At 39.2% G+C, this 25,915-nt stretch overlaps 2 protein-coding genes and 1 long non-coding RNA gene across 3 annotated transcripts; all 3 read left to right on the forward strand.

The window, feature by feature from the left end:
* Positions 1-1,681: 1,681 nt before the first annotated feature.
* LOC308125696 (uncharacterized protein) lies at positions 1,682-4,942 on the forward strand. Its single transcript, XM_080489631.1, has 4 exons — positions 1,682-1,816; positions 2,375-2,498; positions 3,844-3,916; positions 4,836-4,942. Exons 1-4 carry the CDS (start codon positions 1,732-1,734, stop codon positions 4,911-4,913), a joined length of 360 nt encoding a protein of 119 aa, XP_080345757.1. The 5' UTR covers positions 1,682-1,731; the 3' UTR covers positions 4,914-4,942.
* Positions 4,943-6,047: 1,105 nt separating this feature from the next.
* LOC308125299 lies at positions 6,048-7,866 on the forward strand. The gene is made up of 4 exons (XR_013936366.1): positions 6,048-6,225; positions 6,512-6,629; positions 6,774-6,846; positions 7,254-7,866. It is a non-coding gene; the product is annotated as an uncharacterized lncRNA (long non-coding RNA).
* Positions 7,867-19,311: 11,445 nt separating this feature from the next.
* On the forward strand, positions 19,312-21,514 carry LOC308125398 (uncharacterized protein). The gene is made up of 4 exons (XM_080489094.1): positions 19,312-19,814; positions 19,912-20,020; positions 20,672-20,746; positions 20,852-21,514. Exons 1-4 carry the CDS (start codon positions 19,736-19,738, stop codon positions 21,153-21,155), a joined length of 567 nt encoding a protein of 188 aa, XP_080345220.1. The 5' UTR covers positions 19,312-19,735; the 3' UTR covers positions 21,156-21,514.
* Positions 21,515-25,915: the final 4,401 nt, after the last annotated feature.

Here is a 25,915-nt window from a genome sequence, read left to right on the forward strand (position 1 = left end):
ACTCTGAACACGATGTAGTTTTCCTGTCGGATCGCAAATGGGTGCCGTTGGTTGTTTTTGTAATGAAACCACATCCACACTGCATTTTCTGCACCACTATCGTAGAACTTATTTATCTATCTATCTATCTATCTATCTATCTATCTATCTATCCCCATTCTTTCTTACATAAGACTCCGCCCAAGCTTTAATCAAATAAATATCCAATATGCTATAAACCTTAACAATGGTGAGTACACAGACATTTGTATGGACATACGAGGTATATTTTTCTCACTGTGACTCTCGAGTCCTAGGAGAATCTGTACAGGGAGTCATGATACTCTGGAGCCAAACGTTGTTACTGTGTCCATGTACTCGTGCATGTGCAGAACAACTATTTACTGTGGCTGTGCTGCGCATCACCTGGAACAAGTAAGTGCTCGATGAATTAATCTTCTCTACAGTGACTTTCTCCTCGCTGGTGCAGGACTCGGCAGCTCGGCTCCTCGCAGGTTTGGACAGACGTCATCAATCTGAGCTTCTCTGCATCGGCTCCCTGTTCAATTTTTTTAGAAACTGATTTTAAAACGTCTGAGTCTCCATCTACATCACTGAGATGCTGAGCCCAGTATGAGCCACTGTGCAGCCTTACATCCTCGAACAGCACACTTCTGACCGCCCCAAAGTTTAAAACCAAGATTACCTTGTCCATCACAACCATTGTCTGTGGCGATAAGGCTGCATCTTTTTAACTGGCCGCGTCTTTCAAATCCCCACCGTACGCATCCTGATATTATGTATGAATTTCTACTTCTCATTTTTCTCTGTAAATGCACATTATCAAACACAGTTTCTAAGAAATGCTCTATAAATAAAGTTGATAGTTGAGCTGAACTCAATGAGTGAACCAGGCATTACACCGACACGGTGCTGACGGCTCAGCTGTTGTGTCACAGAAACATTACAATAACACAGCTTTTTGACCTTTTCCAAGACGTGAGACACCGAGCGAGACTTTCCCAAGTAACTCGTTATTTCTCAATTCCAGCAACCAGTGACGTTACTCCACTACTTTTCAAAAAAGCGGTTGCCACACTGCTTTCAACAGTGGGCATAGCTTTAGGTCAGATAAGGCAAACATAAGGTGTGAAGAGTATATTTTAAAACTTGAAACATTTTTCAAGCACAAAGAAACATTATGCTGCATCACCACCACTCCGAGCGTGTAATTAGATTCCTTTCATATGCTAAAAAAATTCAATTTTTCATAATTTACAAAGAAACTGAAAATCTTCTGTGAATGTCTTTGTCTGGAGTGTCCTTTTGTGGTTTTTTTTTTCATAGTCATGCGTGAGCTGTGTAGTTAATGTGACATTAATTGTGCATAATTCCGTGCCGTTATCTCACAGTCGGACAAATCTACCCAATAAATGATGTAATGAACCCGTTCAGTTTGCAACAGTGTGAGACAGTATTCACAGAAAACGATGAACTCCATCCATCTAAAACAGCCCTGGACATATATGGACATGATCCGTCACCTGCTGACGGTGTGTGAGTCTTTGTCCGCTGGTGCACGATTGTTTCCATTCTGGAAACGCTACATGACAACAAGAGTTCCTCTTTTTGCTTTTTTCTTGTGAGGCTGCAGGATAAAAGCTCGTCCCCTCCGTGGTTCATTCAGAATTTCAGCCTTGCAGCTTGTGACTGAACACTGAAGCCGTCCTGCAGCTGAAACACACAAACACGATGAAGATGAGGACGATGCCTTCAGTCACACGCTGGATTTTCCTGCTCGGCCTGGCTGTTGTGGTGCTGCTCTCAGTCTCAGAAGGTAAATTCAAAGTCACGATCGAATGGTGTTTTTTGTTTTTATGAGAAATGTGTGCATTCTTTTGTCCATTTTAATATAAATTCTGCCCCAAAAAATTTCCAAGATTTGCTTTTTTACAGTCTGAAATTTGCTTTACAGAACAGAAAAATGCAATCTAACGAGGTGGAATAAGTAATATTGTATGCATATATTTTTGTTTGTTTTTTTTAAATAAAAAGCACTTTATCTAATGTCAGGCAAAGGTCATGACAATCTGTTGCCTCAAGATCTTGCATTAAGATTTTGCACCACAAGATGGTGTATTGAGTAATCTCACAAGTAACTGAAATCACAGCATTTGTAGATTTTTCAACCAAAATATTCAAAAGAAAAGCTTTTGTAGGCCTTCAAAATACATAATTGTCCAGTTTTGTGCCATTTGCATCAGATATGTGCATTTTGTTCTGCCTTAAAGTTGCAATCAGTAATAACGTTAAGAAAAGTCTAATTCTGTCCTGTATATTGACATCTTTTCTTTTCTCTTTCGCCCTTCGCGTGTGCGATGGTCTGACGGTGCAGCAGAGTCGTACGTCCCATACGTAGGCTTGCCCTGCTGTCTCGGCGTCAGCGCGAGGAAAATAGTGCGAGTCAAAGATTGCTACGAACAGAAGCCGCGCAGAGGCTGCAACCACCACGCCTTCCTGTGAGTACCAATCACACAAAGTCTGTTATTCTCTAAACTCTTCTTCTCTGGAGGGATATTTTATCATTGTGACACCGTCTGCACCTGAGCTTTGTCCACTAAATATATTATACTGCTTGTTTTTCAAAAATAATTCACTGAAACAATGGGAAACCTCTTCATAACTTTTGTAAAGGCAAAATTTACAAGGCCTTACAATGCTTCTTGAATGATACTTGAGGTTCACTTAAGCGACAACAAAGTACTGTAATATTTATGGGCAAAGATGCAGAGAATTTGAATACATGCTTGAACCCTAGTTTATATGGCAACCATTAAGATACTTGAAAATAAAGAATTTCAGGTTTTGTCAAAGAATATTTAATGGAATAACTTTTGATTTAGTCTGGAAAATCACATATAATTTTTATTTATATGGAATAAAAAAAAAACATAAGTGTAAAACTGATAAAAATTACACATTTCTTAACTTATGGTTAAAAAAGAAAAACTCTAAAAAAGCAATACATATTCAAAAAAAACTTTCAGAATCACGTTTTCTGATCCTAATTACTGCTTGGTGCTAGTGTCCAGGAAAACAATGGAAAATGGAAATTTTTGAAGATATATTTGAAACAAACCCGGACGACCCAGACGGGACATGAAAAGAGGACGTTGTCTGGGCAAAAGAGGATGTTTGGTCTTTCTAGTTGTCGAAGTGTCACACCGCGCGCAGCCATCTTGAAAACAAAACTCTGGATCGGGTGTCTGCAACCTGAATGACCAAAAGAGCTCTTTTATGTGACTTTCCACCTTATCAAATTTAAAACACATTTCACTTTTAAAGTGAGACGGACACAGCTTGTGAAGTTTCATAGCTACAATAGTGCTGAAACACAAACAAAAAACTGTATCTTAGGTTGGATTTATGAAGCTTCATTTATGATTCAGGATTTCATTTCACCTGATTTTATAACAGACTTAAGCAGTTTCATCCTTCTTTTCAGCATTTCTTTTTTTTTGTAGGCAATTTTGACATCTTAGCTGTTTTGGCTCTTTTTAAGCTGTTTTGGTTATTTTCCACAATTTTTGATGTATTTGTTTTTTAGATATTCTCGTCATCTTTTTTTTTTTTTAAGCCATTTTATCACTGTTTTCCAATTTCTTGTAATTTTAGCTATTTTTCCCCCCATTCTAATTGTACACTTTTAAAACTCTCTTTTTAGTAAAGAGTTAAGAGTCCTTTTCAACGATGCCCCTGTGTCCCACAAATACACGAACAAGCAGGAGGAATTTAAAGTATGATGTGTTTCTCGTGCGGCGCTTGTTTGATTGAAAGGGGAACCAAACTACGTTGTGCTTTCAGGGTTACCAGCAGACGGGGTAAACAGTGGTGCATCGATCCCACTGCACAGTGGCTCAAAGACAAAATTGAGAAGGTAAGTTTTCTTTCAACAAAATGAGGTCTAGTTTAATAAATTATTGAAGTAGGATTTAAAAAAAAAATCTATTGAAAATGTAATAACTGCAACCATTTAATGTAATAATACATACATTGGGATGTATTTCTTGTAAATAACAGCTGGTTCAATTTGGTTATGAAAAGTAGGTATTGTGGAGGGGATAGTCATCATATTCATTCGAGGATACAAACTCTTTTCCTATTTTATTTCACTATTTAAGAGTTTCTTACATCGTCTGTTTTTTTCCATTCAGAATGACCTGAATTATTACATGATGGGCAGTTATTCGGTTATTGCTGGGTATAATGTCAGTAATCACCTAAATCTTTGCGCTTCATAATGCAAATCCAGCAAAGATCCAGCATATTGTTGCTGTTTACTTCTTCTCCTCAACATTTCACGTCACTTGTGCTTCTATAATTATCTGGCTGCTCCAGTCACATGCTGCATGACAGATTTACAGCGACACCAACCAGAACATGTGATTCAATGTTAAGATCCAATAGATTTCACAAAGTATTCAGATTAACGATGTGTTAATTAAAAACCTTCAGTGAGTTCAATTCATTCAGATAATTCAATTATTGTTCATAAGTGAGGATTATGTTTTGAATACTGTTTTACTCAACATTTAAGAAAGGATTAACACAGCTGGGAATTTCCACAATGCCACCAGATGTGTGGGTGTTTTGTTTTTTTATTATTTAATTAAAATTTCGACATAAATTGAGATTATCCAGAGACATTGTGCATTAAGAAAAACAGCTTTTATCACTACAGTGAAGGGAAAACAGCATTTTAAAGCTACATTAAGAAAATCAACCGTTTATTACAGTCCTCATAGGACAAAGGTGTTTCCTGTTCTGATTTTAAAATGCCTCTCCTCCATTCGCAGGGACTGTTGGACTGTCCCCCTGATCTGTCTTTAACAAACCACATCCACGCAGAGGACACCACCATACGCAGCCACTGAGAATGCTTTCTGCTGACTTTTAATTTATTATTTATTACAGAAATACATACTATATTTAAAATGTGAGCTATTTTTTTACAGGTTTGTTTTTCCTTCCTTCTTTTTTTTTTTTTTTTTTTTTTTAACCATTTCCGTGGCATTATTTCAATATATTTTCTGTTTTTGTCAAACTGCAGTTCGAGAAGTTGTACTTTTTGGACTTTACTTTGAAAATAAATTAAGTTTATCGGATTAAAGATTGGGCGGAGTCTTATGTATGAAAGAATGGGAAAGGATGGATGGATGGATGGATGGATGGATGGATGGATGGATGGAAGCATGGATGGATGGATGGATGGATGATAACATCATGATTTATATGATCTATAGTTGTTTCTTTCTACAACTGCAAATTCCTAAATATAACTAAACAACCTCGGTTCGTAATTATTCCCAAGTATTGAAGTTACTCAGTCCAAAGAGTGATTCACTCATTAGGTTCAGGTAAAGTCACATCAGTTAGTGAGAGGAAGATGCTCTATAATCTGGATGCTAATGCAATTTTGTTTTCATGTACTTTCTTTCAACAACAATACTATTACTTGTATTTGAATAAAGTTCACATTTACATTTTACGAGCACCCACATTTCTGTATTTAAGTTGTATTATTTTAGTATGGTGAGTCCCTCCATGTACTTTGTTGACTGTTCCTAAAATCACACATCACTTCTGCGTATTTCAATTCACATTAAAATATTTTATATATCCTGATACATACTCACTTTTATGTCCAAAAACTGATTAGCACAGTGTAATTTATAAACACCCATTGTCAAGTCTGGCAATTGAAAGCAGAGAGAAAGTAGTTTGTAATTGTATTTGACAACAATACTTTTATTTGTAATTGAATATAGTTGAAGTTTGAATTTCTGCACGTCCTCCACCTCTAGTAATCGCTTGCCAACACGCTGGTGTTACAGTTACATGTTACCTCATCATTTCCTCACCATGATGCTTGATTTTCAGCAGTTGTGTAGATCTACCGGCTTGGAATTTGAGTGAACTGTGACTTTTCTAACGTTTCTTTAAAGCGACTGTTGCTTCATCACTACAGATCGAGGCTGATAAGAGACTCACTGGTGACTGAGGCAAGCATCTTTAGATGGATACACCCTCTGTAATCACACGGGTTCCTCTTTCATCGTGACACTGCAGGGTGCTGGTCTCAAACAGCTTCGGTCTACAGTTTGAAGATGAGGATGAATCTCGCTGTCGGGTGTTGGCTCTTCCTCCAAACTCTGGTTGTTGTGGCATTTTTATCTGGATCAGAAGGTACAGTTCATTTAATATAAGTGTTTTATTTCATGGCATGGTTCGCAGTAAAGCATTTAAAATAATAAGTGGAGGAAAGCTGTTACTATCCTGCTGAAGATGTTTCAAAGAATGTGAATTCTTCATCTATAGTGAATAAAACTACGGCATATGATAAAACATATGTCGTCTAAGCTTTCATCTTCTCCTGAGGTCAGCTGCAGATTGCTTCTCCCTTGAAATTAAAATACAAAACTGACAAAACAGTGATGGGAATAACCTCAGCATGGCTGTGTGGCTCGTGCAGCCTGTCACCAGGTATCCTCCACCTGCTGCACTGAGGACAAGCTTCAGGAAGCCCGGAGAAGAATCACCCGCTGCTATGAACAGAGGAAACACTGCGGCTGCAACGTGCGCGCTTATTTGTAAGTGCAGCAGCTTGAAACAAACAGTGTTTGGTTCTCGGGTATTTGGTGGAAAACCTCATTTATGATCTTGAACGAGTTGACTCAGTCACGTGACGTGGAAAGTGCCTCTTTGTTTGGTTGAATCACTTTTCGTCTGTCTAGTGTCAAGACAAAAATGGGCGTCTGGATTTGTGTCAGACCGGCTGCCCGGTGGCTCTCCAATCTCCTGGAAGAGGTGAAAAGCAGCTCATTCACACAGTTTGGAAATCAGTTAGATAGCAAAAGAATTGTAGTAAAGCTATTGGTAGATGTTATCTATGTCCTCCGTATCTTCCATCTTCCATCAATCTATCTATCTTTTCATATCTAGTTTGCACATATTTTTTACGATTGTCTTTTTTTCAATTTTTCCCGTTGACAAATGTAAACATTTTGCGCAAACTTGACCAACATGCTGTGCGAGGAAATTATTATTAAGACCTGCAAAAATGCAGGATCGCCCGTCTGTGTTTGATCTCTCAGCTTCGTCACAGCTCACAAGGAACAACCAGCACAGTTTTATGAGTCAAGCCGCTCACTACATCGAAGTCACACTGTTTCAGAATCTAACTACTGATCCACTTTTCTCTCCCCTCCCCACAGAATAAAATCCAGTGTCCACCTGCGACCATCTCAAAGAGGTTCAGACTGAAGCTCCTGGTTGAAGACAGAGTTGAATAAAGGAAGGAAATGCATCTGCTGATAAACCGCATTTCTACGCTCCATGTTGTATTAGTTTTTCTGCGTTATTTGGCTCCACTTCATGGATTTATTTTTTTTCATTCTGGGAATAAAATCATATTAAACTGATATGAAAACGCAACAGTGGTTCCCGACCTTGGACCTGGGATCACCTTGAGGGGGCGCCAGAGATGACAACAGGCTCAGGCATTGAAATTATAATCAGATTCACACGTTGAAGAAACCAAGAATAATCCATACATGGTACAAGATATGGCATAAAGCATGCAAAATTGTACAACCCATGCTATTGTGTGAATTTTGCAGGTCATTTGCTAAACAAAACACGACAGGATCAAAACATGATTTAAGATCGACGCCGTCTGCATAAAAGTGGATATTAATCCCTTTATTTCTTTTGATTTTGTAGCTGAAAAACTCTTTACAATGTGTCCTTCATGGATTATACAGATAGTCTGTCCTTTTTGTCCTGCTTCGCTGGTGTTCAAATAAATAAGAAAAGTTGTCAAACTGCAAACCGTCTGAGAGTTTGACTGCTTCTCCAGGCTCAGACATAAGATGTTACGGGGAGTGAAACGTCCTCATACGGCGAGGCGTACACAGATGTTCCTCATGTATCATGTTACACAGATATAATCTGTGGCTGTGGCAGTGCCAGGTACGACTCCCTCAGAATACAGTAAGACATCTGTGAGGAGGCAGGTAAGTTTCCAACGTTTAGAGGCAGTGGAGGATGAGTGTGACCGCCAAGGTTTGGCTTCACCGGGACATTGGGACACGTCAGAGATCTTAGAAATGGTCCATAACCTTTCTTAGCGGTGATCTTGGTGTGCTGCAAGTTGAAAAGTTTGTGAGAAGCCGGTAAACAGGCAGAAGTGTATTATTTGCGACACCACGTCATGGTGGACCAGAGAGCGGGTCCACGGAGAAGAAAATCAGGGGGAAACTAGCGTTTATTTAACGGCATAAAACACTTAACTTGAGCTCTCAGCCTGACAATAAAACAAGAACTTCCTAATAAATCTTTATTTCACAAACAGGCTGCAGGTTTTATTTTCTCCCACATGATGGTGACAAAGCCATGAAAAACCGTCGACTCTCACCTGAGCTGAAATGTTGTTTCCCTCATGCTAAATACTATACTTCTGTTTTTTATCCGGTTTCTGTGGTGAGTTTCACTGCGTCTGAGGCTTGGAGCACTACTTCACATTAAACTTTGATTGATTTAGACCTGGAGGCTGTGAACAAAGCACTCATGTGTGTCATGAATCCCTCTTATTCCACATGTAGTTGTAGTTTGGTTGTAGTTTTTCCTCAGTTAACAAAAGATCAATTGTGCATCTTTTATATGTGTGAACTTGTAGTTACACTGGGTAAAAATGTGTAATATTTCTATTTCGTTACATCACAAATGGGAATTCAAAACGATTCTTAATTTGACTTTACGTAATGATCCTGCGCAAAATACTCCAAACTGCCGAAGAGAATTATTTTAAAAAAGTGTTATAAATACTTCTCAAAAAATAAAAACAGCGTTGAGCCCTCTTTGCCATTGAGCTCCAGCTATAAACTTCCCACACAACCCACTGTAATGAAACGTCATTCTCAGCTATATGGAGGGTGTGATATATATCTTCTTGAGAGAGACTTTTGTGGATGAGCAACTTTGATTACTGCGAGCCCCCCCCCCCAAAAAAAACGTTCACCTCCTGTAAAAGTATTCGGGAGCTAAACACTTTTAAATAAAGATATATTTAACTTACAGCCACATCTTCGACCACACAGTAATTTCAATAAGTCTCTGGCACTTGAGTGATTTGTAAGTAGCCATGATTTAAATGTTCACACATTTCCAATAACAACGTGCATAAACAGTCTTGAGGAATTACCCTCCATATATTAATAATAATTCATGTAAAATGTGACTATTCGTGCACATAACCAATGTAAATATGTCACAGTGATTCAACTGAGGATATTTATCTTGTAAAGTTCCTGTTGAGTCAATTTCAATGCCTAAAATAGTCAATATCTCATCTCGCCTAATCTTTTCTTATCTCATCTCATCTTGTCTTGTCCTGCCAAAGTATTTAAAAACAAAAACCCACAGATTTATTATGATTTGTATCATCTAGTAACAGCTTTTCATAGATCTAAATGTGTCCGAGCATCTAAATGACTCTGCAAAGGGGTAGAATTAAATAAGTCTGCACTTTTTCCTACCCCCTTTCGAACATGTATAGCTCGTGCCAAAAATTAAGAAATGTAGTGTGCTATCATTAAAGACATTTTTTTATTATCTTGTTTTATTCATTTGGATGTTTTTCTTTTTTCCTTGTTTGTTTCTTTTTCTGTTTTTCTTTTTTACATGTTCGAAATAATCATTCATCCATTCATATCTATGGCGGCCACAAAACTGATGTGATTTTATACAATTGGATTTCATTCATGAGACTCAGGGTGCATTGTATTACATGTAGGGGCAACCATTTGTAAGTTTAAAGAATGCAACTAAATTACTACAGTTTTGCTTCGTGTATAACGGCAATAAAACACTTCAAAAAAGGCAAACCCTCCATCCTCAAACTGTGTTGTGTAAAATTGCAGCCAAACAAACAGTTTCACTTCCTTTAAAGGATGTATCGTGGCGATACAAAACCCATGACAAACTGTAAGATACAGTTTCACTGCGTGATAACACTACAGACTGGAAGCAGAATTAGATCATTATAAATTCCTAACTCCTTCAAAGTGTGTACAAGTACCTATGGTTTCCGCAAAACTCCCAGAAAAGCTGTAAAACTCACTCTCTGATCTGACGTTAGGGACTTTGTTCTTAACCAAACATCTAAGTCTCAAAGTACAACGTGTAAGAGTACAAACAGCAACCAAATTAAACACAAAACCGGCCACAAAATTAACAAAGAAACTTCAGAGCTCCATAAATAAACCGTTTATCTTTGTGTAACATTTGGTAAGATCTGATGTCTCATCCCTACCATGGAAGTGTGTTAGAGAACCTATGGTGGATTAAATGGATTAAAAGCAAATCTGTAAAACTGTAAAGTTTAGTCACATAAAGTGGTGAGACTGCTGATTGCTATCAGATAAATACAGTTTATTTCATCAACGTATGGAAGAGAGCACACTGTATGGCTGCCTTGAAGCTCCTGGTTTAATATAAAGCTCTAATGTGAGAAAACACAAGAAATCCTTAAGATTCACATTAAAATGCACAAACAGCTTCACTATGTTGCTGACAATCACAGCCTAAAAAAGGCAATGAAACACAATTAGTCTCTATTAAATGCTACGTAAAGGACAAAACCAGCGCCTAAGATCGGAATGAAATGACCACTGAGAGGAAGCTGAAACGGTTTCTTTCTGCGTATTGACATTTGTCAACTCGTTAGAAGAAAAAAAAGAGAAAAGCAGCGGCAAATGTGAGAACATTAGTGCAACTTCAGCCCAATAAAAACACGAGACATAAAACTCAAACTTTACAGAAGCTTATTAAACATAATCTTGATTAGAACTTTAACTATTTGCATTTCAACTAGTTTCATCCTGAATTTGCCTTATTTACAGACTTGACAAAAATATAGGAAAACAACCTTATAAAAACAAGATGTCATAAAACTCATCGGTCAAACATTAAGAAACAGTGAATTACATTTAAAACTTACAAAGGCACTATGCTTTTCTGAGTAAAGATTGCAAAGTGACCAAGAATTGTGTCAGGTATGAAGGAATAGCTATAATTAAAGATAAAGAGAAACAAATGAAATCATCCTCTGTGCTTGGTCTGACACAACGCTGGTTATTCAGAAGTTAACGTTGACTAAGATGACAACGTATTCAATTTCCATGACATACGATAAACAAAAGGACTAAACTTCTAGTGAATCACATGACACACAGAAAGCAGGGAAGCTGAACTTGACTGCTTCTTGATTGTTTCAGGTTGCCATGTTTATGCAACATAAGTATAATGAAATTGTAAGCAATATGAACTGAAATTTAGATGATATGGAATATAGTTGATTCTACAAATGTATTTCTAAGATTAGTTTTAGGTAATTTCTTCTATTTGTGTCCATTTGAAATGAACAAGTGAACAAGTTTTCAGTTTCAGTAATAGAGACCAACACAGTCTCTACTTTTAAAATCAGCCTTGTTACCTTCCATTTTAATAAAGCTCACAATTGGTGCTGATTCAAGCCGCCTTACACACATTTTCTATGAAATCTGCTGTAGATTTAGACTGGAGGGAGTCCGACACAGAGCTTATCTCCTTTTCTCACCGTTCATCGTCACATTTCACCGCTGCATGCCACTAACTTTGTGTCTCTCCTGTAGTCTGTGCTTCTCTCTTCTCTGTCTGCACCTTCCTGCAGGATCTATGGCTGTGGAACAGAAAGTGAGATTTAACTGATATTAAAAGTGCTTTTTAAATAAATGTTCAAATTATTATTTTTTTAAATCTAGGGTTTTATATAGAATAAAAGCATTTGGTTCCACACTGAATTGAATGAGTAAAAATCTCAAAATTGACGCCTGAAGCGCCGTAGAACCTGTTAGTCCTGACCACATGCAGATATCTCAGATATCAGAATGTCACAGACAGTTTGCCTCACGACTTTGTAAGAAAGCCACAATCATTTCAACACATCCTGCCAATGCACTGATCATGAACATGTCTCTTCATGTCTGAAATAAAGGCTGTCGCTCTGAAGGAATTACTAAGACACCGAATGCCATCTCAACATTAATATCTGTGACACAGAGGCATGATTAGTTGAGGCACATGACCCAGTCATTCTTCTGAAACGCTGCTATTTGACAGTATTACTTCTCCTTTTCACCACCTCCAGCGGATGCTGAACTGGGGGGGGGAAGGAAGTTTTTAAGAAGTCTAAAGGAAGTACTGTCTAGTGAGTGGAAACCCTGACATCACACAATTTACTCCACATTAACATATTTTTAGTTCCTCAAATATTCAGAACAAATGAATACATTACAGTAAACGGATGATGGAGCACATGAAATGGCTGAAGCTATGGCAGAGCTACAGTAGTAAAGAAGAGCAGACATACAGCAGGTGGCAACTGCCAGGGTTTAATGCCCCTCTTTTTACTGGGGTCAGTTTCTGTCACTCCGTCCCGTCTGCTTTCCCCCAACAACCAACTACAAATATGAGTACTCTGTGCAGTATCGGACCCGATACCGGTATCGCTGCATCCGTCGTTAATAACCCCAATGTTGACTTGAAGATGGCGCCAATGAGGACAGGAATTGTAAAGACTCTTTATCCTAATGTGAAAATGGAGCTGCACTTTTAGTAGAACAAACCCGATCAGATGAAATTGGTTTTCCATAAATCACTGAGCATCCAATGACAACGATTTATCTGAATTATCTCAGGGCAAAGGATCATTTAGGCCCAGTCAGATTATCGTATTGTCAACTTTTACCAGAAGTCACGAGAGGTCTGGTGAACACAGGAAGAGATTTCACAACACAGAAGTCTCTTCAAGAGAATCCCTCTTTTTTTTATTTTTTTTTTTTAGTTTCGAGTTTGACCAGTTTCCTGTGTGGCCTTCGTCATCACAAGATCATGCATTTACTACAACAGCCATCACTGTATGTGAAATCACAGATCATCGTTTCTTTACTTCCTGATTGGAAGACATCCTTTCTGAGTGTCGGACTTCTCACCGCCACTCAAACGTTTACACACTTTTCTTTACATTAACTCACCATGTTTGTGTTCGACCACGTGGCGAAGTCCTGCTCAACGTGATGCATGTACTGCTTTTGTTCAGTACATGCAATACAACCCATTTTTTACCCACGAAAAAAGTATTTTCTCCCCTCTTAGATCTCGGATTCCCTGATTTAACCGATATAATTTAAGTTGAATTAAGTCCTCAATATGTTTAAATTAGATATATTTTGGTTTAGGACTGCAGGTTGAGACACAAAATGGTATTCTAGGCAGAATAGTTCTCTTTTATGACACTTTGAGGGCCAGATTACTGAATGAGAAATGATCATATGAATCATCAGAAGCAGCATCCCTATTGCAGTTCCTCATGTAGTGTTACACTCCATTACATTACGCTAGACTTCATTATGTTTCATTATGTTAAATTCCTTTTTCCTCCATGAAATACTACATTATGTACACAATAACTTAACAAGCGCACAAGAAAGCAAAATGTACACACATGATATATTAGTAAGACCTACTTTTTGTACTTCGAGGCTGTTCTGGTTCAGTTTTCACTTGTGTGTATTCAGATTAATGAATAAATCAAATTAAAGATACAAGATGAGTCTGCTTGACTAGAAATTAATAATTAGTTGTTAACTTTTAACTTGCATGTGATATGTTCATAAATCTGTAATAAGAAGTGGTTTTTTTTTCCAGAAATAAACATTGAAAAAAACAAAAAAAACAACAACCATACAGTCGACCTGTTCTCTCCAAGTCTTACAAAGGATTAAACATACAATAATTAATGTCAGACTCATGACTCATACTGTGTAAATATGTCTAAATAGATCCATTTCTACGATGAGGCTAGTCTTGGCTCAGGCGAACAGCAAACAAGCATCAAATTGTTTGTTTACGTTTTCTCTTTTCAGCCTGTTGTCAGTGACCTTCTCATTCCTAATGCATCACTCAGGAGTTAAAACTAAGTCACATGAAAGCTTTTCTCTGAGGCTCCTCGTGTAAAACAAGTCATTTACTGGTCAAAGATAAAGTTAAAATAACACGATTGTCACTGATGAGGACATTATTTTAAAATACACTGTAAAAAATGCAAACACTGTCCTCCACCAGCGTCTTGCTTGTGCAACAAAAAGTTTTTCTAAAAGAGACATGCTTTCTGGAAAAAAAAACCATTTTCCTTCCAAAATATCTTTTATTAGAGACAGGAATTCTCAGAATTTTGGCAAAATGAATTGAGAAAGTCCATTCTGTCTTTGAAGCCGAGTGAAAAATATCTTGCGTGTTGCAACAGAGAGTCAGACCTCAGCTTTAAGGAAGGAAGACTGATGTATTATTTTTAAACTTCGGCCTCAGTTCATAAATTTCCCATCATGGTATAGTCACACGCTACAGTCCATTCACTGCTCAGAGCCGTAGGTTCCCAACTTGGGGTCTATGTTCATCTTCGGGGGTCACCAGAGGTCACAGCTCACTGCGCTGAGGTTGTCATAACAAGATTTACATGAATCAATTTAACACCAGATATAATGGCAGGGTCTGAGGCTTTGCCTGCTCAATAATAAAAAAAAAAAAAGATTTTCTCGTCAGCGGGATTGATTAACATCCTGCCTGAAAGTGTGATAAATTGGACGCTCACGCATACAGAACACCGTCAGTGAAATTGCATGCAAACAGGTTATATTCAAATGAGGGCTGCGCATAAATTAGGCCGTTAATACAAGAACAATCTGCTGGACTGATTGGACGCGGTGCTGAGACCCCACAAGAACAAAAATGTGGACTTGGAAAGTTATTAAATATACCAGAGTCGCATAGGGGACTTTAATGCTTTAATACTAACATACAGTCACGAAGGACAATTTAGATGCATGCATGCTTTAGAATTGTTCCTCGAGGAGCTGGAGAAGAAATTCTTCATCTGAAGGTCAGAGGTTGAACTAAGGTCGTCTCACTACTACAGCAGCAGTGTTGTAATACAATCAGACACACAAGCAGAGAGCACTGGAGACATTCGAGTTCCTTTGGGGTGTTTTTGTTTGCCGTCTTTGTTTAGCTGCGCTGAGTAGGTAAAAAAAAATGTGTCTCCATGTATGTAGATGATGCTGCAGTAAACGTTGGTAAATGTACACTCTGTTGGAGAAGTGTTATTAAAAAGAAAATAGTGTGAAGAAACAAACTGCAGTGTTATTATCGCTGAGCTCCTCATGGGGCGAGAAGCTATGACCACAATGAGGATGTGCAATGCTCATCGTTTCAGAGGAGCTGCAGCCTTTAGGCTGTTTTCATATGTCAAGTGACAAAGTCGTGTAAACGAGACCTGAACGTCACAGGTCGCTGAATCGATCTTAGCTGGCAATGAGATACAGAAAACCACAAACACTCATGCAGGGACATTTACAGTCACCGATCAGCCAAACATAAACCCAACCGTCGGGGGAAACAAGAGTACTAAGAAAAACAACATGTACACACCGGCAGAGCATGCAAAGAAACAGAAAACTATGAAGCGTGAGTGCTTACCACTGTGTGTCCTGTAATATCCCCATACTGGAATATAACAATACATCAGTTCAATTGTTTCCTCTTGTTCTGCCGAGAAAACATTGTTCTTCTGTGAACTGTCTTTATTTATAACTGAAACAGAGTTTTCACTATTCACACTTGTTAGAGTGAAGCATTCTGTTATGTACTGAACGGAATGAGCAAAACCTCCAAATTAAATATGAAAGCTCGGCAGTATGTCTGGCACTAATAATCTGTATTCACTCTAATAAGAACATGACGGAAGCTTAAAAAGGCTGTTCTGAAGGCATGAATGACAGTTTACAGTTACAGAACAGTGGCGAGCCTCGGATTTATAACCAATAAAGAGCAGGATCAGTCAAAAGGACAACAAATAGGAGAACAAGTGAAAGTAATGTAAAGACATTTAGTAATGTAATTGCATTGACCCAGACAAGGGAGCCAGGTTCTCGTCACCGTGGGAGGAGAGAGTGTTAACCACTTCCACAGCTTTGACTGAACATGAGGTCTGGTGTCTACAAGTCTGCTTCTTACTTCTGCTTCTTACTTGTATTTGGTTTTTCCCAGAATTAATTTTTCATTTTTTCCTTTAAGACCACGCAGTCCCTCCACAGTCCGTCACCTGAGCCGAAATTTGGCGCAAAGACGTTAAAAACTCAAAACCTGCAAACACGTTCATTGCCTTTGTTTCGTTTGTGTCCCCAGGAGAGGCGATAACCACGACGCGACACCAGGCACTTCTCAGAAAGCTGCATGCAGACAGACTTCACACCTCCCGCAGAGGTGATGACAAAGACGATTTCAGTAACTTTACAGTAATACCTGGAACTGAAAAGAAATGCAGCTGCAAATTATTCACCGGCTGGCTCACAGTCTGAGCAGCCAATCCTGTTTACCCCGATCAGCATTATTAGGAGGACCAGATGGATCGGTGTTGGCTGTGGCCGTCGGGGATTTCTCCCATGTACTTTTACTTTTATTTCCCCTGAAGAGCCTGAGACATCTTAGGTTTTGTGTTTAGAACATTAAACTGAAAGTGTGCTCAGTGTGGAGCTGTTCTGCTTTTAAACTGATGCAATCCCATGTCACTTCCTGTCATTACTCTTTCCACAACGGCTGCGTGACCAACATTTCCTCCTTCCCTCTTGTGTCCAATGTTTCAGGACATGTCGACCAGCGCTTTGTTTACACGGCTGGGCACGCACATCAAAGGGGTTTAAAGAATTCAGCAACTACTTCCTAGTTATTGATTTGCCTTTCTAGTTCCTGAAATTGGGGTAACTCGTCGCTTAGAAAAGAGGCTTGTGGGTTTGTTTTTATTCCTCAGTGTGTCCGGCCTGGACAGTTGTTGTGTTGCTGTGACACATTAGTTTTTCTAGAGGTATGAAGAGGAGAAAAAAGGGTGTGCAACTCGAGTAATTTAACCTCTGTGCTGTTTGCACTCGTTTAACAGACTGCGTGAAGTGGATTTATTCAAGAGTATTTTAATACGTTTACTTTTCCAGATTCAGTTTCCAAACTGGGCGAGTCAAAGAAAAGGCCCATGGGCTTAAAACTGGCCCCTAAGAGGCTGTAATCTGGCCCCTAAGAGGCTGTAATATGGCCCCAAAGAGGCTGTAATCTGGCCCTGAAGTGGCTGTAATCTGGCCCTGGAGAGGCTGTAATCTGGCCCTGGAGAGGCTGTAATCTGGCCCTGGAGAGGCTGTAATCTGGCCCCAAAGAGGGTGTAATCTGGCCCCTAAGAGGCTGTAATCTGGTCCTGAAGAGGCTGTAATCGGGCACTTTAGAGGCTGTAATATGGCCCCTAAAAGGCTGTAATCTGGCCTGCCAAACCCACATGCAAATTGCAAAAATTTTTAATAAAATTTGTTTTAACAAATATCTAAAGAGTAGTGGACAGAAGACCACACTGAGACCTGAGATGAGATATTGGGAGGTGCTACCTCGTCGCTAGAAAACGAGAAAAAGTCTTAAAGTCATGCTGTCAGGGTGAGATTGAAAAAAATAAATAAAAGCATGCATAATATAACAGCTATAAGAGAAGTTTTATTTTTTTGTTTTTACATTTTATTGTATTTTGCACCAGAAGGATTATTTGAAAATGGATTTATGTTGAGATTGTCGTCATTTTCAGTGGTAATTGTTTGGTTTTGCGAGAATATCGACATTTTCATCACGTATATTTCGAGCCACAAATAAAGATAATTTTAACATTTAAATTTTAAAGGTTTTTGTTATGGCATATTTTAATCAGTCCAGCCCACTCAACATGACATTAGAATGTATGTGGCCCCTGAAATAAATTATGAGAGAGTTAAAGGAAACTTCATATTTCTCTAAAGATATAAAGCTGATGGGCTTCAGAAGATGCATTCAAGGCTCCATCCATCCATCCATCCATCCATCCATCCAGGAACATGCAAACTCCATGCTGAAAAGCCGCCAACTGGACTCATAACGTCCCTGTGATGGCGGGAGCACTAAATAAAAAACTAAATAAATAAATATCAAGACCCATACAACCAGACGTATTCATTGAAAAAAATAAATCATTGAAATGGTTCATCTAAAAGTGTCGCTTCACATCAGGACTGACACACTGGCTCTCCTGACTACAAACCTCTGGGCCTGTTGCCTGAAAATTACAGCTAAATCAGTTCAGAGTAACGTTGGAGCCTCGATATTTTCTAAATGAAAGAGAAAATGAATAACTTCTTCTCTCAACATCAGGTTCTTTTCATCCGATTCATTCCTGAACCTTTCTAATTTTGAATGTCTGTTATCAGATGACTGTAGAGCTCTGTGTGATGTTGCTGCTATATTACTAAACCTGGTCGATTCTGATCAATGACCCGAGGCAAGGAGTTTTAAAGCAACATGCTAAAAAATTTAAAAAAGAAAAGAAAACTCTAATGGTTTCTTATATTACATTTTTAGAAGTGCTGGATACTTTGAAATGCTCGTGTTTTTGTGCAGTATATGTAAGTAACAGGTTTCCACTATCAGGTCAACCAGTTGCTGCCTTCATTCTTTGACTCATGAGCTGTGATCAAGCTACAGATTTTTCAAAGAATTTAAAACATTTCATGTATTTATATCAAAGTTCATCAAAAGGCAGAAGCGTGAACTTCCAGGTTTTCTGGTGATTCAGAGGCATTGCGTCATCGTGTTTTCTTGAAATATTGATCATATTTCCACGAGTACTATCGCACTTTAATGGTCACTGGGATTTATTTATTTTGAAAAGACAGAACTTTGATTTTTCAGGTTTTCTGATCTCAATAATACTTGGATGTGGTACAAGTCTTACCGTAAGACATTTTACTTATTCTCACACACATTTGATGCTCCTGCTCATCTTCTACTCATGTTTTTCTTTAAACTTTATTTATAGAACATTATGGACAGATAAGTGTGAAATATTACAGTGTGAGAAAAAGAAACTTGAAGAAAACATAGTCACATCTGAATGTCAACAACCTAGCCACAAACTCACCCGCCACCCACTGCCAGGCCACACACACACACACACACACACACACACACACACACACAAAATAATTTTTTTTTAAAAAGGCGGGGGGGGGGGGGGGGGGGGGGGTGCCAAGTAGTATGAAATGATTTCACTGAGTCTCTTGGTGTAAATCAAAGTCTTTGGAGTTTGACGTTATAAAGCACCCCGTGAACCCGGTGAGAATGTGAAGGGGGAACCGTCTCAGCTGTGACATGAGCACGACCTCCGACCTCGAAGGGAGTCCCGTCGCCCACTCATACGGATACTGTAGGAAGAATATCGTGACCCAACTTTCCAATCGAAGTGGCGATAACGGCGATGATGAAAGTGTTTCCTGTTGGTTAACTCTTCGGTCACTTTGCAGAATTCCCCCTGACTCAGCGTTTCCTTCGTTAACGTGTCGTCACGAGAGAGAGGAGGAGAAACCGTTCTGAGGAGGTTGACTAACCGGAGGCGTCGCTTCTGCTTTTTCAGAACTTAAGTAGCCGAAGCCTCTGGCAGTTCTGACAGTTCACTTGCTCTCCAGACAAGCCAGGGCGAGACACACCAGCAGAGATTAAACTCCTCACGTCCAGTCGAGTCTCAAATTAATCACCGGTGTTCAAAATGGAAAACTGTGGAGGCCTCCTGAAGACTGCGCTGGTCGCCATCGTCCTGGTGGTTGTGGCTGCATCCGGATCGTCAGGTGAGACTTAAATTCATGTAGAAGAGGTGAAGCTGCCGAAGGACGCGTCATCCAATCAGTTTGAAATTAAATCATTTCTGTTTCTGTTCGTGTTCAGTGGAGAAAGCGGCGCCTTGCTGCACAGCCGTCGACAGAAACGAGATAACCGAGCCGATCGTGAAGTATTGGATCCAGAAAGCGAACGCTCCCTGTGTCAATGCCGTCATGTAAGTACAAACACTTAAACCCTCCAGAGAGCATCAAAACACGGCAAAAATAAACATTTAATCCTTTTTTTTTTTTACATTCTATTTGCATTCAACCCTGTTAAAAAAAAGGTTAAAACTGTTGTGTGTAATTTGTTTTCTTTACTAAAGAGGTCAAACAAATGATTTTCCAAAACTGAGGAGCAAAACACATTGTGTTAAAAAGTATATAAGAAGCTTCAAGCAAAAGATTTGTCATTATTTACATCAGCAGCATCTACAAATGTTTTGTTTGTTTTTTTGCCACAGTTTCCTCATTAATTTGAATTAACAGGAAGAAATTTGTAAATTAAAATAAAAAAAAAACAACTGGTTGAACTCCCTGACCTCAAACCGGTGTGTCTCAAAGACCATCTATAAAAGTACAATTATGAGGTTTATTTTCCCAAAGTTCAATCAACACAGAGTAACTTCCATTCGTGTGCATAATCAAGTTTGAGTTCTTTCATTCTCCAAACTTTTGGCTGATAAGTCCAGAAAATCCTGTGTCTTTGTCCATCTTTTTTGTTTTTTTCAAACCACAGGCCATAATTAAAACAAACGCTTTTTATTTTGTCTCCACATCACAGCAGTTCATGTTTAATATAAATGTTCTATTTGTGTTTTCTGCAGCTTTCAGACTGAGACCGAGCTCCTCTGCAAGTACCTGAAAGCTCCGTGGGTTCTCAGAAAGATTATGGAGTTCAGGTACGTTCAATGTCACTCTGCATTTACCGCGATGCTCGATTCCCTCTGTGCTTCAGTGCCTGAGAGTCTCCCCCGGACTTATTGTCTTAATGTTTTTACCCACAGGAAGGCCAAGGGTCGCACCACCACAGCGTCTCCCTCCTCCCTCCTCTCCGTCATTACATCCACCACCTACCCCTCGTCCTCCTCTTCATCCTCCTCCACCTTCACATCCTCCCCCTCTTCATCCTCCACCGTCGCCTCCCCTTCCTCATCGTCCACATTCTCCTCCTCCCCTCTTCTCTCCTCCTCCCCCTCATCATCCTCCACCCCTCTTCTCTCCTCCTCCCCCTCATCATCCTCCACCCCTCTTCTCTCCTCCTCCACCTCTGAGACTGGCGAGAGTTTCTCAGAAAGCCCGAGCGAATGAGGCAACGTCTTCCCCACCAGATCAGAGCAGCGACAAGTTTACTTAGATATATTTAAAAGATTTTCAACTTGAATATTTAGGGTTTTTTTTTAAATACATTTAGAAGTAAGTTATTTATTAGAAGCATCTTATTGACCCGTGTTGATACCAGATGAGAATATATATTTATTGTCAGGTGTATTTATCAATGTTTACACATCACCAAAGAGTGCAACGTTTCACTACATGTGCGTTTATACTGGTAAATTTTCTGAGGTGATATTTTGAGTAATGTATTTATTTTATTTTAAAGTTTTATTAGAGCCAATTTGTGCAACGTTTGAAGTATTAGTCGGAAATAAATTTTATTTTGAAATGTGATTTTGCCTGTTTTCTGGAATATTTGTCAATTTCTTATTATGGATGGATGGAGGGAGGGAGGGAGGGATGGATGGATGGGTGGGTGGGTGTAAATGTTTTCATCACTTAAGATAAAAACTCATTTGAGAGAGTTCTGGCCAGGAGGCACAAACAGAAAAGAAAGTAGAAAGTAAAAATAAAAGAAAATACAATTACAAAAACATAAAAACAAATTCACGGGAAAAAGAAAACACTGTCGTTTCCAGCAGGTTATTCTAGTGGATAACTAGTTATTCTAGTTATTCCACCCACTGTATTGGAAAGCAACCTGGTGAATGTGTGCATTTATGTAGCCGCTTGTTTCAGTCTGATTTAACTTGATCGCTCTTAAATTCACGGCCTCCTGCAACTTCAGTTTGTTTGAAGTATGTAAAGAAAAAAACACTCAAGAAAAGTACAAATGCCTGATAAAGCTTAAGTACAGTAATGAAAGTAGAAATACTTTGCTACTCACCTCCGCTGCCGTGGTTGGATTGAGCCTGAAAAATAAACACAAAATTAAATGATTCAAAATAATTCAAACAAAAATAAATGAAGGACTTGCTGAGGGTGTTAATCTATTAAATTGTTTAGCAGCTATTCTGAACAGGACCAAACCAAGATGTGATGTGAACATTTGGAAATCAAAATGGTCACAAATACATCATAATATAATTGTGGAGATGATATTAAGCTCCAAAAAAACACAAACACATTGTAGAAAAAAGACTTGATACACTTAAATTGAAAATCAAAACATATTTAAAATTCTAAATTTGTCCTCATTATATGACTAATATCATCTTTACTTGAAACAATATAATCTTCCTCAAATGGAAAGTTTTAAACTATGTGAGAGGTTCACTGATTCAAAGTTGTTTGAGGAAATCTTCCTTTAAATGTGTTTTGTTTGCAAACTAAAACAAATAAATGAACGAAAAGTACGTACGAAACACGATCTGAAGATCAGAATGTGTTTTAAGAATCTCTTTCCAAACATTTTTAGGGTTAAATACTGAACCCCTTTTATTTGCACAAGTATTTAGTGACATCTAGTGGTTAGAAGTAGCAAGACAAGACCGTGAGGCTGAAAATAATCTTTACAGGCGCATTTCAAAGAAATGTGAATACAATGGAGACAATAGTTGAAAGTTATTTCGACGTAAAATTAAGACTATAATTGATGTATTGTATAATAATAAATAATATACTTGAAAACTTGATATATATCGGATCCTATGAAATACTTTTATATTTAAACCTAATGTATGTTCCCTTCTTCAGCCCTGTCATCAAAAAGCACAGTTGCTTTAAAAGCATCAATATAAACACGTCGCTGACAGCTTGGTGGGAATTTCTTAAAATAAATGGATCTTCACTCATTCCCTGCAAACTCACACCCATCTGGAACAATCCCGACATCCTGCAAAGAAAGAAACCAATAAACTTCCCAAGATGGCAAAATAAAGGAATAAGACACTTAGAACAACTTATCTCCAATAACTCTTTTATTCCATTTAATGAGCTAATAGAAACATATGGCATCAGTCAAAACAACTATCTGGAATATCTTCAGTTTAAGTCAATAATACAAACTAAGTTCAAACTAGAACAGATTAACCTGAACTTACCTCAGACAGTGACAAATCTCCTGAAGATCTCAGCACCTAAACCTCTTTCTAAAAGTATCTCAATCCTGTCAGGTTCAAATATCTCAATATCCCTTCCCACCTTCAAATGGGAAGAAGATCTCCACATCAACAGAGACCCAACGTTTTGGTCAGAAATCTGTACAAATACATTCAAAATGAGCAAAAACCCCAATATACAGCTCATACAATACAAGCTCCTTCACAGAGTTCATTACACAGGACAAAGGATGTTCAAGATGGGGCTCACTCCCACTAACATATGTTCAAACTGCACAGGTGATCTCCCCGATACCTATTTACACGCACTTTGGCTGTGTACGCCAGTCCAAACCTTCTGGCAAAAGATTTGTGAAGATCTATCGTTATGCCTGGGCCACCCTATTCCAGTCTCACCTTCACTTTGCTTGTTAGGAGATCTCACAGAAATTAAAAGAGGAAAACATGAGTCCTGCATGCTCCTGGTTTCCCTAAGCGTCGCAAAAAAGGCGATCCTCATGAACTGGAAATCCAAAAGTAATCTGAATATAAAGTTATTTAAAAACTTACTTCTAGACCACATCACATTGGAGAGAATGTCTGCTTGTAGGAAAAATCATTTGACACAATTTGAGTCCACATGGTCTCCAATAATTAAATGGGGGGGGGGGGGGGTTGGGGGCGGGTCGTCCGGGCCCTGGGGGTGCGGGGCCTCCCCCTTTCCGGCGGGGGTGCCCGCTGCGGCGCTGGGGGTGGGTCCTCCCCCCTAAATTAGGCTGCTTGTTCAGTATGCAACTTTATCCATACAACGAATGGTTATATTTTGTGGAGATCAAATCTCCTATACCCTCTAAACCAGTGGTCCCCAACCTTTTTATCACCACGGACCGGTCAACGCTTGATCATTTTACCGCGGCCCCGGGGGGGTTGCCAGTTTGAACCGTCAGCCGAACACTCGCTGGCTCTGGTCGCTATGTTAACGTTTCCAAATCTGATACAGATACACCACAAAAACGAACATAGAGTGAAAGAAAATTTTAACTCACCATAACGCCAAATCTCGAGCAGTGGATCATCGCACAAAGAACGAGTGGGAGAAGCGTTTCGACGGTCACCATTCGACTAAAAGCAGTAACGGTAGCAGAAGAAATGAAAATTGAACATTTCCGCTGGACATCGGTGTGAACCGGCCGTTCAAAGTAAAGTTAAACTTTGGCGCTCAAGTGACTGAGACGTAACTGAGAGAATCCGGTCATTTTTCAAAATAAAAGATCGTTTAGACGCAGATGATACGTAAAACGGAAGTACTTATTTATTTCTTGTGCGGCCCGGTACCAATTGATCCACGGACCGGTACCGGTCCGCGGCCCGGGGGTTGGGGACCACTGCTCTAAACGCATCACAACAGTAACTGCATTACGAACCTCTGACGGAACCTGGACGTTGCTATTGGCTTAAAATGTTGAGTGACAGTATCATCAGCCAATCACATTTTGATGTGTTATTGACGGAACGCCCGAGGGCAAGCGGAGTTTCTCGTGCTGTTCTTGGCGTGTCATTGAAATGAGCTTGACTGATTGGCCCATGAGCAGGTGCGTGATGACGCAGTCATTATCCGCTATTCTGGACGTGATGGCGGCTAATTTAACAGCAAAATCGGATGATACGATAGTTGGCCTGCTTTGTGCAGCATTTTACAGCGGGAAACTACCAACAGTAGGACTGTCTGACAGCTAGCTGGGAGCACAACAAGCTGTTCTGCCGGCCATGTCGACTCTTCAGTTCATCTCCGGAACATGGAATAGCAGTGGTTTTAGCAGCCTCATAGAGCGAGTCATCAAAAAGGATCGCAGGACGGATTTCATCTACAAGTGATGGGTGAGTGCTAGTTTTTTTCTATCTTTCTGTCTCTGGATTGAATTGGCGTTGCTGTTGGCAGTTGGTGCCGTTTTTGATTGTAAAGTGTTGTTTCCCATACTATCCTGGCGGCTGTCAAGATTAAATAAAAAAAATAAAAAAGGTTTGGCTCTGTTCACGCATCTCCACATAGCCTCTTTCTCCGTTATTGTCATTCACACAAGCGCACATGCATGACAGTAGTGCTCGAGACTCGCATGGTCCGAACCCCCGGTCACACTTTACTCTTCACCCCTCGGGTGGAGTTATTTGAAGATACAGAGAATTTCAAAAGGGGTGTTGTGTCGATTTATTTTTTTCTCTCAATAATCAAACACCGATCATCAAACATGTGAAAACTACAGAAGAAAAACAAAATGCCTTTCTGTAGTTCCACAAACAATACACTAATAATTGTTACACATGTTACATGTACATATACACAACTAAATGATATTCTTAAATAAAATGGATAAATCAATTAAAAAAAATCCAGCTGTAGCCGTTACCACGGCAACATCAACTGTTAGGCTCACTATTTACATAATCACTGTTCACTCCTTTGATGTTAATATATCAGGAACCAGTCATCATAGTCAACGATGTCACAAAGCAGAGTCTGCATATAAAACTGCTTGAACGAGCTCCATCTGTTTATAGCGCTCCAGATTGTCTCACGGTCTGAACAGGAGTTACTTATAAACAAACCCTTTCAATTACCTTGGACAAGATATGGAGAGCACAAACGAACCAACTCGGCGCAAGCGCACCAGAGTGAGGAGACGGCGAAAGACTCACAATCCTTGTCCTGACATTGGTGAAGGGCAAGCTGTGAAAATGTCAGAGGTCCATCTGCCC

Source organism: Lipophrys pholis (genome assembly GCF_963383615.2).
Source record: "Lipophrys pholis genome assembly, chromosome: 20".
Lineage (NCBI taxonomy): Eukaryota > Metazoa > Chordata > Actinopteri > Blenniiformes > Blenniidae > Lipophrys > Lipophrys pholis.